General features: G+C 38.1%; 1 protein-coding gene across 1 annotated transcript; it reads right to left on the minus strand.

Annotated features, from left to right (window-relative positions):
* Positions 1-10,880: 10,880 nt before the first annotated feature.
* Positions 10,881-13,873, minus strand: LOC144701255 (uncharacterized). The gene is made up of 7 exons (XM_078573015.1): positions 13,713-13,873; positions 13,279-13,366; positions 13,131-13,213; positions 12,091-12,154; positions 11,891-12,008; positions 11,472-11,626; positions 10,881-11,038 (listed from the first exon to the last, which is right to left on the minus strand). The coding sequence occupies exons 2-7, from the start codon at positions 13,354-13,356 to the stop codon at positions 10,949-10,951; spliced, it is 588 nt and encodes a 195-aa protein (XP_078429141.1). The 5' UTR covers positions 13,357-13,366; positions 13,713-13,873; the 3' UTR covers positions 10,881-10,948.
* Between the last annotated feature and the right edge of the window lie 390 nt (positions 13,874-14,263).

Raw genomic sequence — 14,263 nt, forward strand, 5'->3', positions numbered from 1 at the left:
GGTGGAGATTCGACAGTGAGATAGATATATGATACAAACGTTGGCGTTTTATGACGGTATTTTTTGAAAAAGAATTGGGGGAATTTCCGATTTCCCAGTGGTAATTCTTCCCCCCATCTCGGCCGTTCATTCGGTGGTCCTCTCCGATTTCCCCAGGTATTTTCTTCCGGGCGGGAGAAATTTAATTTAACAATTTTAGACGGATATATATGTAATATGTGTATGAAATAAGTCGGTTTGGTAGTTCGTAGCGTCCGAGCCACAAGAATATATGGTCTAGGGAGGATCCGAAATGAGGACAAAGGGGGAGCTTTCAGGTGGTCGTGGTGGCGGTACAGCCGTCGGATTCGTGAATGCGGCGCAAATCGAGGGTTAGGACTGGGACACGTGCACTCTTCGAGCTGCCCGTTGACTGTAGCTTTCACGGTCCTGCCGTGGCGTATTGGGTCACTGTACCCGTTATAATCCGCCAATAAAATAACGCCACATTTGACGCGCAGAGAAATTATTAATGCAAGCGAAATATATTTGTGTATATCTTCTTCAGGAGGAAAATTGAGTGCGCAGTTATTAATTCTCCAGGGTCCGGGACCTCCTCAATGATAAGAATAGACCAATCAGAAGAGAAAAAAATATATGGATCTAGGAGAAAGAGGATGATGCAAGGGGAGACTTGGCCAAAGTATTTTATTATTAATCATTTATATTACAAAATAGAGAAAGTATTATTTAAAGTATTATTATGATAAATATATAACATATTGCATACTTTAATTAGGGAACAACGGTTCATGTCTCAGTCAAATAGGGTTCATACATCGATAGATGTTAATAGCATCCATGGTTGCCGTCTAACATATCCTTTATCCTGAAAAAGGTAAACAAAAACCAACAATGCTTTCGAAAATCAGTACCAATAAAATTATTATTATCATTAGCGATAGCATCATTAATATGATAATATTATCCACAATGATAAAATCATCAAAAATAAAATTTTCCATTTTCAGAAAAAAAAAGTTACCCTTCAAGATGTCCATATAAATTCAACCAAGAATATTAGCTAAGTACCTAAAATCAAACATACACTGAGATTGAGCCTAATGTTACACCAAGTCACTGAAGAAAAGAGATCAAGTTTAATGTTATTATTCAGGTGAGGGAAACTAAAAGCTATATAAGTAATGCACCTAATGTAATTTAGCAACTCATCGTACAAAATACAATATAATAAAAGTTGCATCTACAATAAAGACGGTAAAAACCATAAATTTTCAAAGCATACTTATATAACGTATAAAAAATTCTAGGATTTAAAATTTTCAATATTTAATAGCAGAAATTTTGGCCTAATTTTATAAAGGCATAAAATTAAAATGACCTGCAAAAAATATGTACAAACACATACAATAAAAATTATAAATCAGAAAATATCCCTTATTGAGTTTGGAAACATGATTAAGCTTAATTTTAAATTCTAAATAAAAGTAATCAAAAAATAGTATTTGGATCTAAATTAATGAAATTAGAAAATAGATTATAGTTTCCTAAATTAAAATAAACCATCAGTTATATGTTGGATACATGAAACAAAATAATTGAATATTGAATATCTCATCATTATTTGCATTAGTAAAAAAAATTTCATAAGTTAAGAAAATAAATTTAAAAATATTAAAATTTATATATAATTGCAGCGTGAAATTTTATTCATACATTAAAAATATACAAGAGATATATATATTAAGAAAAATTATGAAAATTTTCCCTTTTGAATTTTCATAATAAAACTACAAAGGTGAGTTTTGACAAAAAAAATACTAACATTTTAACACTAAGATTCAGATTTAAATTTATGAAATATTTAATATAAATCATTAACTTATGAAGCAAAAATGGTTCATCAAAAAATATAATGAGGGAATTATGGAATTTCACTTTGGAGGTCTATAAATTATAATAATACTATTTACCAAAATAAACTTGGCATATTGAATTTTTTAGGTAAATGTAACACATTTACGAGATAATATGTTTAAAATATTTACTAATAGATTTTATTAATATGTTTAAAATATTTACTAATAGATTTTATTAAATCAATAAAAATCGTGTCAACAAGAGACATTGTATAAACTAAAATATATATAAATAAGTAATTTGTGATATCATGTAAGACTTTTATAATTTAAAATTTTAATTTCTAGTAAATTAAAATGTTAAATTCATAGTCATGAATCTATAATTTTACATTTTTAACTCGTTCAATTAAAATAAGCATTCAAAAAATATAAGGATGGGGGGGGGTAGTGAGAGTTATATTTAGAAACTAGCCCAATATGTTTCATCATAGTAAATTTCTCATAATGAGTTTATGGAAAATACTTGGTTTAATACAATACTAGTCTACAATTTGAAAAGATCACTTGTTTTACATTTTTGGTTTTTCATCTTACCACCACTTTAAAAAACTATAAGTTTTAAAAAATTATAATAAAGTTCAATACAAATTTGATGTTCATGTTTTCACAAGGATCATGCATTTTTTTCCCAACAGAAAGAGGCTAAAAGAAGATGAACACTTCAGTACACTTACATCAACTAGGTTAAAAACTAGGACCCTTGAGAGCATTGTCATTCATACCAACCTCTGCTAGAGCACAACCAGAATGAGAAAAAATAGAGGGGAGAACAATGTTCATACATATGACATGGTCAATGAAATGCCTTAAACTAAGCCTCCACTTTTTTCTCATTGGTTGAGAACTTCATGATTTAAATTTGTGCTTGGCTCAATGAGCAAAGTTGGGTGTTAGTGGATCGAGACAGGATGTTGCGCACAGCCCTTGAATTTCTCCTTTGAATGATATTATAACTAACTGTCAATTAGGTTTATTAATTTCACAGTCATGTAAATGGTCATAATATCTATAACCCCGAAGACATCTTGTGGATAGATGGCTATGTTTTTTAGTGTAATTAAAAGTCCTAATCATGGGATTTGAATTAGGTTTAGTTTGGGGTATAGTAAAAATCCCACAAGATGATTGGATAGTCAAGATGGGGATGTCCTCTCTCAACACCATATTAGATCGATTAGAGGAAGAAAACACATTAATTCCCCTTGCTAGGTTAGTGGATATTTTAGACCATAGGTTATCCGAGTTTGATGTTAGCCATACCCTACATTGTTCGGGTGTCTTCATGAACTCAGATTTAGGGTTTTAATTTGTCATTGATATTTGAGTGAATCAATAATAATTTGCAAACCTCTAATCATAAATTAATTTGACTAGTTATTGATGAAAAAGGGTCTTCTCCATAGGGAATGGATATAATGGTCGAAGTACTCTTTAAAAGATGATTCAATAGGGATGGTATGATATATGTATAAAAAGTGGAGATGTCTAAGTACGAGGGTCGAAGTACATCCTTTTAATGATACGAAGGTGACGTGATTGAAGGAGATGTCTAGGGTAGGGTGAGATGATGGAATATGGTTAGAGAATGCAATGATGAAAATAAGGATGTAGATCTAGCTAAACGGATGTGAAGGAGATAATGTAAAGAAAGAGACTAACCTTAGATCCCTATGTCCCAATGGGATCAATGCATTTTCCTCATGCAAATCATCTTCTCCAATTCTCTATTGATCTTCCCCAAACATTCATTATGTTTATAAATCATAAGAGAAATTTCACTTCTCTTATCCAATAGTTTTAGATGATATGATTTTTTGTAAAGAAGATGAATATTTTTTCTTGATTTAAGAGCTAACACCATAGAGACTCAAATTTGATATTTAGGCTCACAAGGAAGGTCAAAACCTGGATCTTCAATACATAGCCTATATCCAATACAATCAAATCTGAAGACATGTACTGGTTGATCTCACTTCTAAGTGTTGGGTTCGCTGCTTTGGTTCGTCCATAGAAACCACGTTTCCATGGATGAAGAAGCGTGGTCGATCGATTTTCAATCGATCTTTAAACTAAAAATGGAAAGTACCTTTTGGGGAACTCATTCCACCCTTGACTTTGCCGCTTTGAGATCATTCTATAGCCTTTCATGCATCCAGCCTCTAGAAGTATCCACGCGATCACTCAGCGCTTGGATCTCCACGTCTTCTTCTTCAACTCTTCTTGAAAGTATTGAAGATCTCCTCACCATGAAGACCCTCTTCCTTGAATGAGTGGAGAAGAGAGTGGAGAAAGGGAGAGGCTCTCAAATCAGGCTTGCATGGGTGCTTAAAATGAGACCCCTTTCCCTCTTTATATTTCACTTAAGGTTTTTCTCAAAAACCCTCATAAGTAAAATATATCCACCAATGCCCTTATGACCTTGTGCGTGTGACCCTCTAGGCCCATGTATCGTTCTAGTTAATAACTTTAATGGCCCAATAACATTTATTGACCAACCTTAGTAATTAACTATATCAACATATAGATTAATTAAATAAGTATCGATTTTACCCAATCGATAGGTTAAGTTTCTAGCCCGTGGGGTGCCAAGCTATACCTAGTGCTCTAGAAGATACCGAGTAGTCTCAAACTCTCTCATGGAACCTTTACCGTCATCAGTTACGGTATATGTATAATCCAACATCTGCGCGAGACTATCGAACGACTTAGGGTATGGTTTATCGTGAAACATTAATCCGTCATTCGATTAGTACTAATGCGTAATGGGGATCATTGGAGAATGCCTTCTCCAATATCCTCATTGCCCTGGCTAGGGATTTTTCTGCATCGTCTTCCTTGAGTCAATCTCCTATTATATTGAGGACAGATGATCCCATCTTGACAACTCAATCATCTCCATAAGCTTCTTACTATGTCCGATCTATAACTTATTTGAATCCCATGATTAGAGGCTTGTAAGTCATAGTCAAAATGTAGTCAGTGGATCACTTAAAAATGCATAACGGCTAGAAGACATCCTAATAGAGATAAATACACTTGAATCAACCTGATTGATGTTTTGGCATAATACCATTCAAGGATTCATACGGCTCAATTCAATGAACTCTTTCTCCCAAGAGCACCCACTATCTATCCTTAGTGTCGCCACACTAATAGCCACAAGATCAGCTATACTTATCGTATAAGTAGGATCAGCTGGTACTATTCTATCTAGATAATTCGATATCCGTCTCGACTATCCATTGAATAGGAACATTTAGAATACATGTTTAAAGACTAGTGACCACTGTATTATGATCTCATCATAATTCACTAAGTCATTGCACGTATTCATGGACTTCACTATGAACATCACACAGAATAATAATGGACTTAAATAAACATGGTAGTATGATTGGCTTGACGGCCACATAATATCCATCACAAAGGTCCTCAGTTCATCACTGTAATGTAACATAGAGATCATCCTAGCCTAAATTTGCTATTTAGGCTCATAAGGAAGGTCAAATATTGGAGCCTCAATGTTTACACTATAAAATAGATTCAAATCTGAAGACACATATTGTTTAGATAACTTCGAAGGCCTTTCAGTTCATTCCCATATTGTATTATAGAATTATCATCATAAGTCAAAGTAAGCTACATTTTATTAGATCATAAAGGAATGGAACTTCCTCCCCTTTGTATTAATTCAGGAATGATGTCTCCCAAACTTTGTAAGTAGAGTTAACATGGATGCTGTCAAGGAACTACTAGTGAATGGTGTTGGGTTCTAGAGTGCTTGACAAGGATGAAGATGAAGATTCCACGCAGCGAAAGACAAGTAACGAAATCATAACAACATCATTAAAATATTGAAACAAAGTACCTTTGCAAAGATCACATCTGTGATTTCTTGGATCTCGGAGTGAGACGAGTCAAGCTACTCAAGTGCGCAGCCTCTAGACGTATCCACACGATCCTCATCACATCAAATTCCTCCTTCTCATTGACGAGCTGCTTGTTCAATCTTCGTCTTCATCATTACGTCGTCCCAATTGCATCGGGGATGGAGAGGGGTGTGGGGAGAAGGGAGAAGAAGGGGAAAGGCCCTTGAACAATTCTGGCTTGGGCGAATTTTGTTCAGGGCCTTCCTATATTTATTCTAAGTGGGTATTTTCATAAAAACTCCCAAAACTTAGGAATATCTTCCGACGTCCAAAACACCATTTGCGTGTTACCCTCTAGGCCATGTATCAGTCTACGTAACGACTCCAGCGGCCCAATAACCTTTATTGGCCTTCCAAATTAATTAACTATATCATCGTATAGAATAATTAACTATATCATCAATTTAATCCAATCGATAGGTCGAGTCTCCAACACATGGGGTGCCAAGCTACACCGTGTTCTAGAAGATACAAAGGAGTGTGTATCGACTCACTTCATGGAACCTGTTTGTCATCGGTTACCGTGTATGTATAGTCAATCCACTTGATGCTCCTTGGACAACTTAGGGTATGGTCAGCTGTCAAACCCTAATCGGTCATCCGAGTTAGTACTAATGCATTCAGAAATCATTGGAGAACTCTTCTTCAATATTTCACTACCTTGGCTAATGACTTCATCTCATCGTCTTTCTTGAGCTGTCACCTCTTATACCGAGGGTGGACGATCCCATCTTGATCACTCAATCATATTCATGAACTGCTTGATGTACCCGATCTAAGACCATTTAGAATCCCATGATTAGAGACTCATTGGCCATAGTCAAAGTACAACTGTCCATCCATAATACGTCTTTGGTGTCTCAGGTCTACGGGCCACTTACACAATCGTGATGTGAATCAACCTGATTGATAGTTTGGCATAATACCGTTCAGGGATTCGTACGGATCAATTCAGTGAACTCTTTCCACTATAGAGCACCCACTATCTATCCTTAGTGTCTCCACACTAATGGCTACGGGACCTGCCCTACTCATCATATGAGTGATGATTATGCACAAGTGACACTTATAAATAAGGTCTATTAATATTAATGACGAAAAGAATTATGTTGAAATTGTTATACAATGATCACTAGTCTTTATTAGTGTCTCCTTGATATTCCAATTTAAAAGATACTCTAGATAGAAAACACAATATATGGATCAAATTTGATGGAGGACCATCTCGAGGACGACGCCACGATGACGAAGAACCATCTCGAGGATGACGCGACGGGATGTCGTCAGCCACGCCGAGCAGCTCGCGCCGACGCTCGCCACCCGAGGTTTAAGTACCCCGCGTAAGAACTTTTATCTTTTTACTTATGCTCATTTTCATGTGTGTTTGTATTTTTGGATTCGTGGACTGGGCCAATGTTGTTGGGCCCCGTCCTCGTCATTTTTACTTTTTATGTTTGTATTTTGAATTTTTAAGGGAGGCCGAACCACGTCTCGCGACGGTTCGTCTTCCCACGCTCACTTGGCACCCATCCTCACTATATAAGGGGATGGCATGCCCAAGGAACACCTTGGAGTCATTGTTGAAAAGTTTATTCACAATTCGTCTCCCCCCCTATCGTAGAGAGTAGTGTAGGGGGTTTGGCTAGCCCCTCCCCACGTCGAGATCACTCCGTGGGTAGAGCCCACGCTCTCCTGTCGAGATCACTCCGAGGAGACGTGTTAAAGCGCGCCGCCGAGATCACTCCGGTGCGAGGAAAGAGTTTCAAGAAGTCGCCGCCATCAAGAATCGAAAGAGGCCTTCGTCGAGATTACTCCGGGGGTCTTGGGAGATTCAAGAAGCGTCGCCGACACGTCATCAACCTGGGAAATCTGCTCCCGAGGAGCACACCCAGATCCATCAAGAACTCCTCTTTCTTGGAGGGTTCTTGGTTGTTACAGTTCAAGAAAGCCATTTCTTGGTACCTTTTCCACCCTTCCACCATTTCTTGATCACCCACCCCCCTTTCCCCATCATTTCTTGATTCCCAACCGCCTCGTCTTGCCTTTCTTGATCGCCCACCCTCCTTTCCCCATCGTTTCTTGATTCCCAACCGCCTGCCTTGCCTTTCTTGATCGCCCCCTTTCCCCATCGTTTCTTGATTCCCAACCGCCTGCCTTGCCTTTCTTGATCGCCCACCCTCCTTTCCCCATCGTTTCTTGATCCCCAACCGCCTCCTCTTGCCTTTCTTGATCGCCCACCCCCCTTTCCCCATCGTTTCTTGATTCCCAACCGCCTCGTCTTGCCTTTCTTGATCGCCTACCCTCCTTTCTCCCATCGTTTCTTGATTCCCAACCGCCTCGTCTTGCTTTTCTTGATCGCCCACCCTCCTTTCCCCATCGCTTGATCCCCAACCGCGTCCTCTTGTCTTTCTTGATCGCCCACTTTCTTTCCCCTTGATTTCTTGATTTCTTGATTTCTTGAATTCTTGATTTCATGATTTCTTGATCTCACCATATCTCCTTGATTCCCCTTCGTTCTCCCCTTCGCCCTCATCTTTCTTGATTTCTTGATTCCCACCCTCTACGCCATAACCGATTACTTGGTTTTCTGCCCCACCCCCACGACTATTCCCACGATACTTGGTTCGCTGTCTTGCCCGCCCACATGACTACGTCGTGCGCCAGCCAAGCGCGCGCCTTGTGCGCACTCTGCTTCGACTTTTGTTGCACGCCACCCGTGGACTCAGCTCTCTGCTGGTAGTTACGACCGCACCGTCCGCACCCGGTTTTGTCCTCGCCAACGACACTCGTCCGCACGACCCGACACTAAGCATCCACTCGACGACTTGGACGCCTTGGACTAAGCGATACAAAGGTCAGTCTCGTCTCCCCTCTATAAACTCCAGTATTATTATCTTCGACAGTCTCGTCTTCCCCTATCGCGTCCGCTACCGTGATATTCTCGAACATCATCGGATAGGACTAGCCACCTTGTCGAGCATAGGGATTCTTGTGGTAGACGGACTGTCATCCGACTTGGACGCCGAACGCTCCAGGGCTGTTAGATGCCCCTCACTTAGTAGACGTCTAGTAGGTCCAGCGGGTCATTGGGAGTTTGATCTTAGGTTCACTCATCTCTCATTGATCGGTACGGCCGGCGTCGCTATCCGTCAAGTCCTTATCTGCTCATTCGTATTTTCTCATCATTCGGCTTACATCCCATACATTCGCATCATAACCCTGTGACGTGAAACGCGCCGATCGATCCCGGCCTTCGTCGTATCACATCAAAATTGCACCATGTAATTGAAGAAGATCAAGGAATTTAAGAATAAAAACCAAATTGGCATTAATTGGGAGTGACCACGAGGTCGTGTCATTTTTCCTTCTTCATTTCATGTGTTCTTTTGCTTTTTCCTGGTTTGAGTATTATAAGAGAGCCAAGACATGGAGCTTTCAAGCAGAAAAACTGAAATAAAAATGTGTTTTAGTGTATGACAGACTGACGCACATGTATGTGTGTCATAGATTGCACAACAACCTACATACACTGCACATTTTTTATTATTTGATAAGTCTACTCAATCTGGTTGAGTCAGCATGATCAACGTCAATTGAATCAGTTATAGATCAATTTATCTATTTTGCATTAAACCAAAGTCGGCTAGGGGCCCATTGGTCCCTTGCGCCACCCTTCACCCCTCAACACTGATGTCTGGCTCTGCCAAGTATTGGTGAGTGTATTTTTAATAGTTTTTATTATTTTTCACTCTACAAATCTGAACTTTTCTCTAAAGTTCATATAAATTCCCTAAAATCAATAGAAATGCTTCCCATGAACATCTAAATTAATTATTACTAGATTTAACTTATTTACTTCTATTTTATTGGATTTGATTCTTAAATAAATATCTATAAGCAAACAAATTAAAAATAATTTGAATTATAAGTATGCACAGAGTTTCTGAAAATTTTTTGGTTCAATACTTGCTCTCTATGGTTCGACCCTTAATCTCTCTATGCCGGGACAAAAATATTATAGACATAGATGGTTAAACCTAATCATTAGAATGACTATTTTAGCTAGAATTCTGGTATCATTAGGTCTCATGCTATGAGCGATATCTGAGAGACTGAAGACTACAAGTTGCATCCGCCATATTGAATCACCTTTGAGACTTTTGGCTAGAAAGCAAGAGGCATGGAGGGAGCAAGGGATAGATAAGGAGTAAGAGAGAGAAATATTTTCTATCTTTTTCGAAGGAAATGAAGAAGGGAGAGGGGATGACCTATAAACTTATAATACTTCATTAAAAATATACTATATAAAATTAATATTACTTTTTATGAAAAAATAATTATCTTGCTCTAACCTGTAGGAGCTTAGTAAAGAATTCATAAAGAGTAAAACTGTCTAATTGAGCTCACTGGTTATATAAAACCCCCTGGATGGTGTTCAGGGCATTACTGGATTGGTCTACAAGCATGACTCCGGGGTCACTCATACATGACACTGTGTTTTGGCCAATAAAAAATGGGTTTATTGGGCCCAAGATTCAGTAATATGATTCGACTTGCCACCCAAGTTGACTTGATCCTTGATAAGGCTGATCCGAATCGATCCCAAGTAATCTCAACCCCTCAGTCCTTTGTCGGATAAGGCCAGGGACACTAACTGAAAGATAAGATCTGCTGGGCAGACAATGAGTCTAATTGGCCCATTAATTGGTCAGTCTGATTAACCCATTACATTGAGTCCTGTTGATATTTTTACTTTGTTTTCATGAAATTTATTATCCCAACAACTAAAAAAATGTGCAACTGGTATGGTTCGCTGCTCAGCCTGGACAATTTGAGGACAAGTAGACAAATTGACTCGGGCAAGATAGTCTATGAAAAATCAGCTCAAATTTTTGTTTGATCAATCGGTAGTCCCAACTCAACCTTCATATTCGACCAAGATCAGGCAGAAATCTTTGTAAGGACAGAATTTCAAATAAGACTTTGCCTTTTCTTTAGCAAAGACCACTGATGTGACCACCAAATCAGAACGCTGCCAAGATGTGTTTTTCTTATTGGAAAACATCATACAAATTGGTAACTATACAGATTGAATAATCAATTTACAGATTCTGTAGTTGCTTCTTGTGGAGCAGCAGACCTTAAGCGGCAGCCCATCTGCACCAGTAAAGCCAACCATGCATCTACCTGAAGAGAGAAAGACTTCCTCATCAGAAATTTTGTTCGGAATGACAGGTCTAACCAAGACTCTCTCTCTCTCTCTCTCTCTCTCTTCCTCTATATCTGCCAATCTATCAATCTCTTTAGTTATCTCTCCCCCCCCCCTCTCTCTATATCTATCTCTATCATTCTATTCATATCTCCATCCATCTCCACCTTTAATCTGCATATCTAGCTATCTTTCTCTCTGCTTATCTCTCTCTTTCCTTCTCCCTCTCTCTCTCTCTCACTATCTATATCTATCAATATATTCATCTCTCCATCCATCTATCTCTGCCCTTCTAGCTATCTCTCTGCTTATCTATATCTCTATCTATCCATCTCTCTATGTACCTCTATTGAGCTCTTTACCTATATATCAATAAATCTCTCTCATGTGATGAAAGAGGAAATAACTGACCACTACTTTGGAGGGGTTGGCGCACTCAGAACGTGACCCTCGGCTGGTAAGGATGAAGAACCCATGAAATATGTCTTCGTCTCCTCTTGAAAAGCTAGGGAGGTTTCCAACTTCAACAATGTCGGAGAACATGATGGAGTCCTGGGGGCTCATGTCTGAGTCCAATCAATGGATCAATACCAATTGATAAGAATCGAAGAAATTACCAAACAAACAACTGAAACTTTAAAACTCAAAGACAAAGCTTCCAATTTGAATCTAAAGAGATGGACTTTCTGAAGAAAAAAAGAAGAAATGGGAAGAGCATAAGACAAGTCTAAGTTTGAAGATAAAATATGAGCTTGCTTTATAGGATTCCCCTCCATCAACCATTTTTTATGTGAGAAAAACTTTTTTTTTCACATAAATATAAGCGTTACCTGTAGATCTTTGGTAGAAGAAGATGCACGAGTTGTTTAAGACCACAAATTGGGGAAGCCAGTCGTCTACCTCTGCATCATCTATGATTGGGGGCTCCCCAGGCAGCTCTGTCCATCTCTAAACATTAAAGAAATTTGAAATTTTGAAGCGATTTAAAATAATTCAAGGATGATCGTAATTCAGACTTAAATTTTATTACCATTCTTGCAAAAAGGTAGCCAGCCAGATGAGCCGACCTCAGAAGTCCATCAACATGATCTAACCTGGAGAGTAATTACTTACTTTTAAGTGACATGGCACAAGGAAGATACTTCAATTTTGAAAAAAACGATTGCCCTTCAAGGAACTAACCTAATAGCATGAATTAATGATCTTCATGGTATACTGCTTTATTATCTAACTAATAGAAACAATTAAGTCCATCGGTCTGAATGAGCAAAAGTCTCAAGAGCCTAATCTGGGCAGGTAGATACACAGGCAGATGGAAAGATAGACTAATCCATTAATGGGTTTACTAATATTCTATGAAGAAAGATAGAAAGGTTGATAAATAGACATAAGCTGCATAGCTCAGACGAATTTCATCATAACACATGGTTCCAAAACATGTTATCGTGAAAAAGACATAAATGGTAATTAGACATTCATCAGAGATTCCCTTTTTTCTGGGGATAAATTGATCGTTCCTTAAAAAACATTCGACAATAAAACATGTTTCTCCTTGGTAACGTTCTCATGGAATACCAACTGTAAGTTCACAACTGTTCCTCCACTGAGAAAAACGCCTGGTTTGAAATAAATAAATAAAATATACACGTATACCCAAATGAATAATCCGCCTTTTGTGAGACATTGTCTTTTCACAAAAGTGGCATAGGGATGGAAGTTGGTCAACTTGATCTCTTGGATAAAGTCAAAAACAACAATTGAAATTCGAATAAATTTAAACTATTCTCCAATCAATAGATCCTTTAACGGTATTTTATTGAATACTAATATTGCAGCCCAGAGCACAGTATCAATGGTACATAAAATTATGACCATGTCATAATTACAGCGACTCTGTGATAAAACCATCAACTTAGAAATTATCCAAATGATAAATAAATCCACAGTATAAGCAACGCGATATCGAACTTTGCACGTAAATAAGAGTTCGTTAAATTTGACGATACAGGCAAACCGGTCAGCAGAGCCGTACATTTTCTGTGATAAGAGACTTGGCTCCGAAGAACTTACTTTGCTTTCACGTAAGCTTCTCTTTCTTCCGCGTTGGCGATTTCTAGTTGAAATGATTCCACTTCAGAAGCAGCCATTGGCGTCTGCCCAGCAGATTAATCTCTAGTTCATAAGTTACAAACAGAAAATAATTTATCAAACAACTTACCTTAGACTCTCCAACGGTACTGGACTTCCAAGAAAGCTTTCGCAGATTAAACATCTTCAACAACGTCGGCGAGTCCATGAAGATTTCGCTGTCCCACGAGAAATTTGTTTACTTCACGGTTTTTCAAGGAAAATTAAACGAAAAAAAAGAGAAAATACATCTCATTCACAAATACCAAGTTCACATATTTTACCCGTATTTCCGATCATGTTTGAAGAAACTTTTCGAGGAAATTCATATAGACAGGGAGACTTTCAAGAAATAACAATACCCACAATGAATAAATTATTGAGAAATTCGGCCAGGACCAAATTCATTCTTCGCGCGGAAGAAACAACAATCGTAGATCAAATAGAAATGTGATAAAATACAAGACCCGAAAACAAAAAGGAGATTAATTAAAAATGGATGAACCGAAGGAAGATCACACCGACCTGTCTGGGACTAAGAATTTTCTGGGTCGCGGTCCTTCTTAAGGAAGAAACGAGGAGCGTAGGACATTCCTTGTGTAATTAGCACGCAACATGTCGTTCTTCCGGAACGCTTCTAATCCACCTGGCCACATCTCCCTTTGCATTTATGGAACTACGTATTGCGAAAATGGACCAAATATCAAACCTGGAATGTCTAAATTTGACAGCAGAACTAATGTTATTTCATTCACAATATGACATTAACATCCGTTTAGGGTTCAATCTCTATCTCCCTTCCCGTAATGAACGGATAACGATGAGGACGAAGATGATGAGATCATTATATGTGGATGAAAGTGACGATGACAATGGCGATGATGTCAATGACAATGAGGATGATGACATCGTATTAAGTGCATGGAGATGACCATGATGATGACAATAACGATGATGATGACGATGACGATGAAGATGACATAATTGTCATCAGTATAAGAATATTACAATGACAGCCATTAAGAGCTGGATGCCAAAGATGACCAGTAAGTCATCTTCGTCAATCGTCATCTGTC

This window comes from Wolffia australiana, chromosome 3 (genome assembly GCF_029677425.1).
Source record: "Wolffia australiana isolate 7733 chromosome 3, ASM2967742v1".
In the NCBI taxonomy this organism is placed as follows: domain Eukaryota; kingdom Viridiplantae; phylum Streptophyta; class Magnoliopsida; order Alismatales; family Araceae; genus Wolffia; species Wolffia australiana.

What these genes read in the sequence shown, in the direction of transcription:
- LOC144701255 (XM_078573015.1), bottom strand. Translation starts at nt 13,356, where the DNA reads ATGGACTCGCCGACGTTGTTGAAGATGTTTAATCTGCGAAAGCTTTCT. An exon ending in GAAGCTTACGTGAAAGCAAA is followed by an intron (nt 12,155 to 13,130) that starts GTAAGTTCTTCG and finishes ATTACTCTCCAG; the next exon opens with GTTAGATCATGTTGATGGAC. An exon ending in CCAACCCCTCCAAAGTAGTG is followed by an intron (nt 11,039 to 11,471) that starts GTCAGTTATTTC and finishes TTCTCTCTTCAG; the next exon opens with GTAGATGCATGGTTGGCTTT.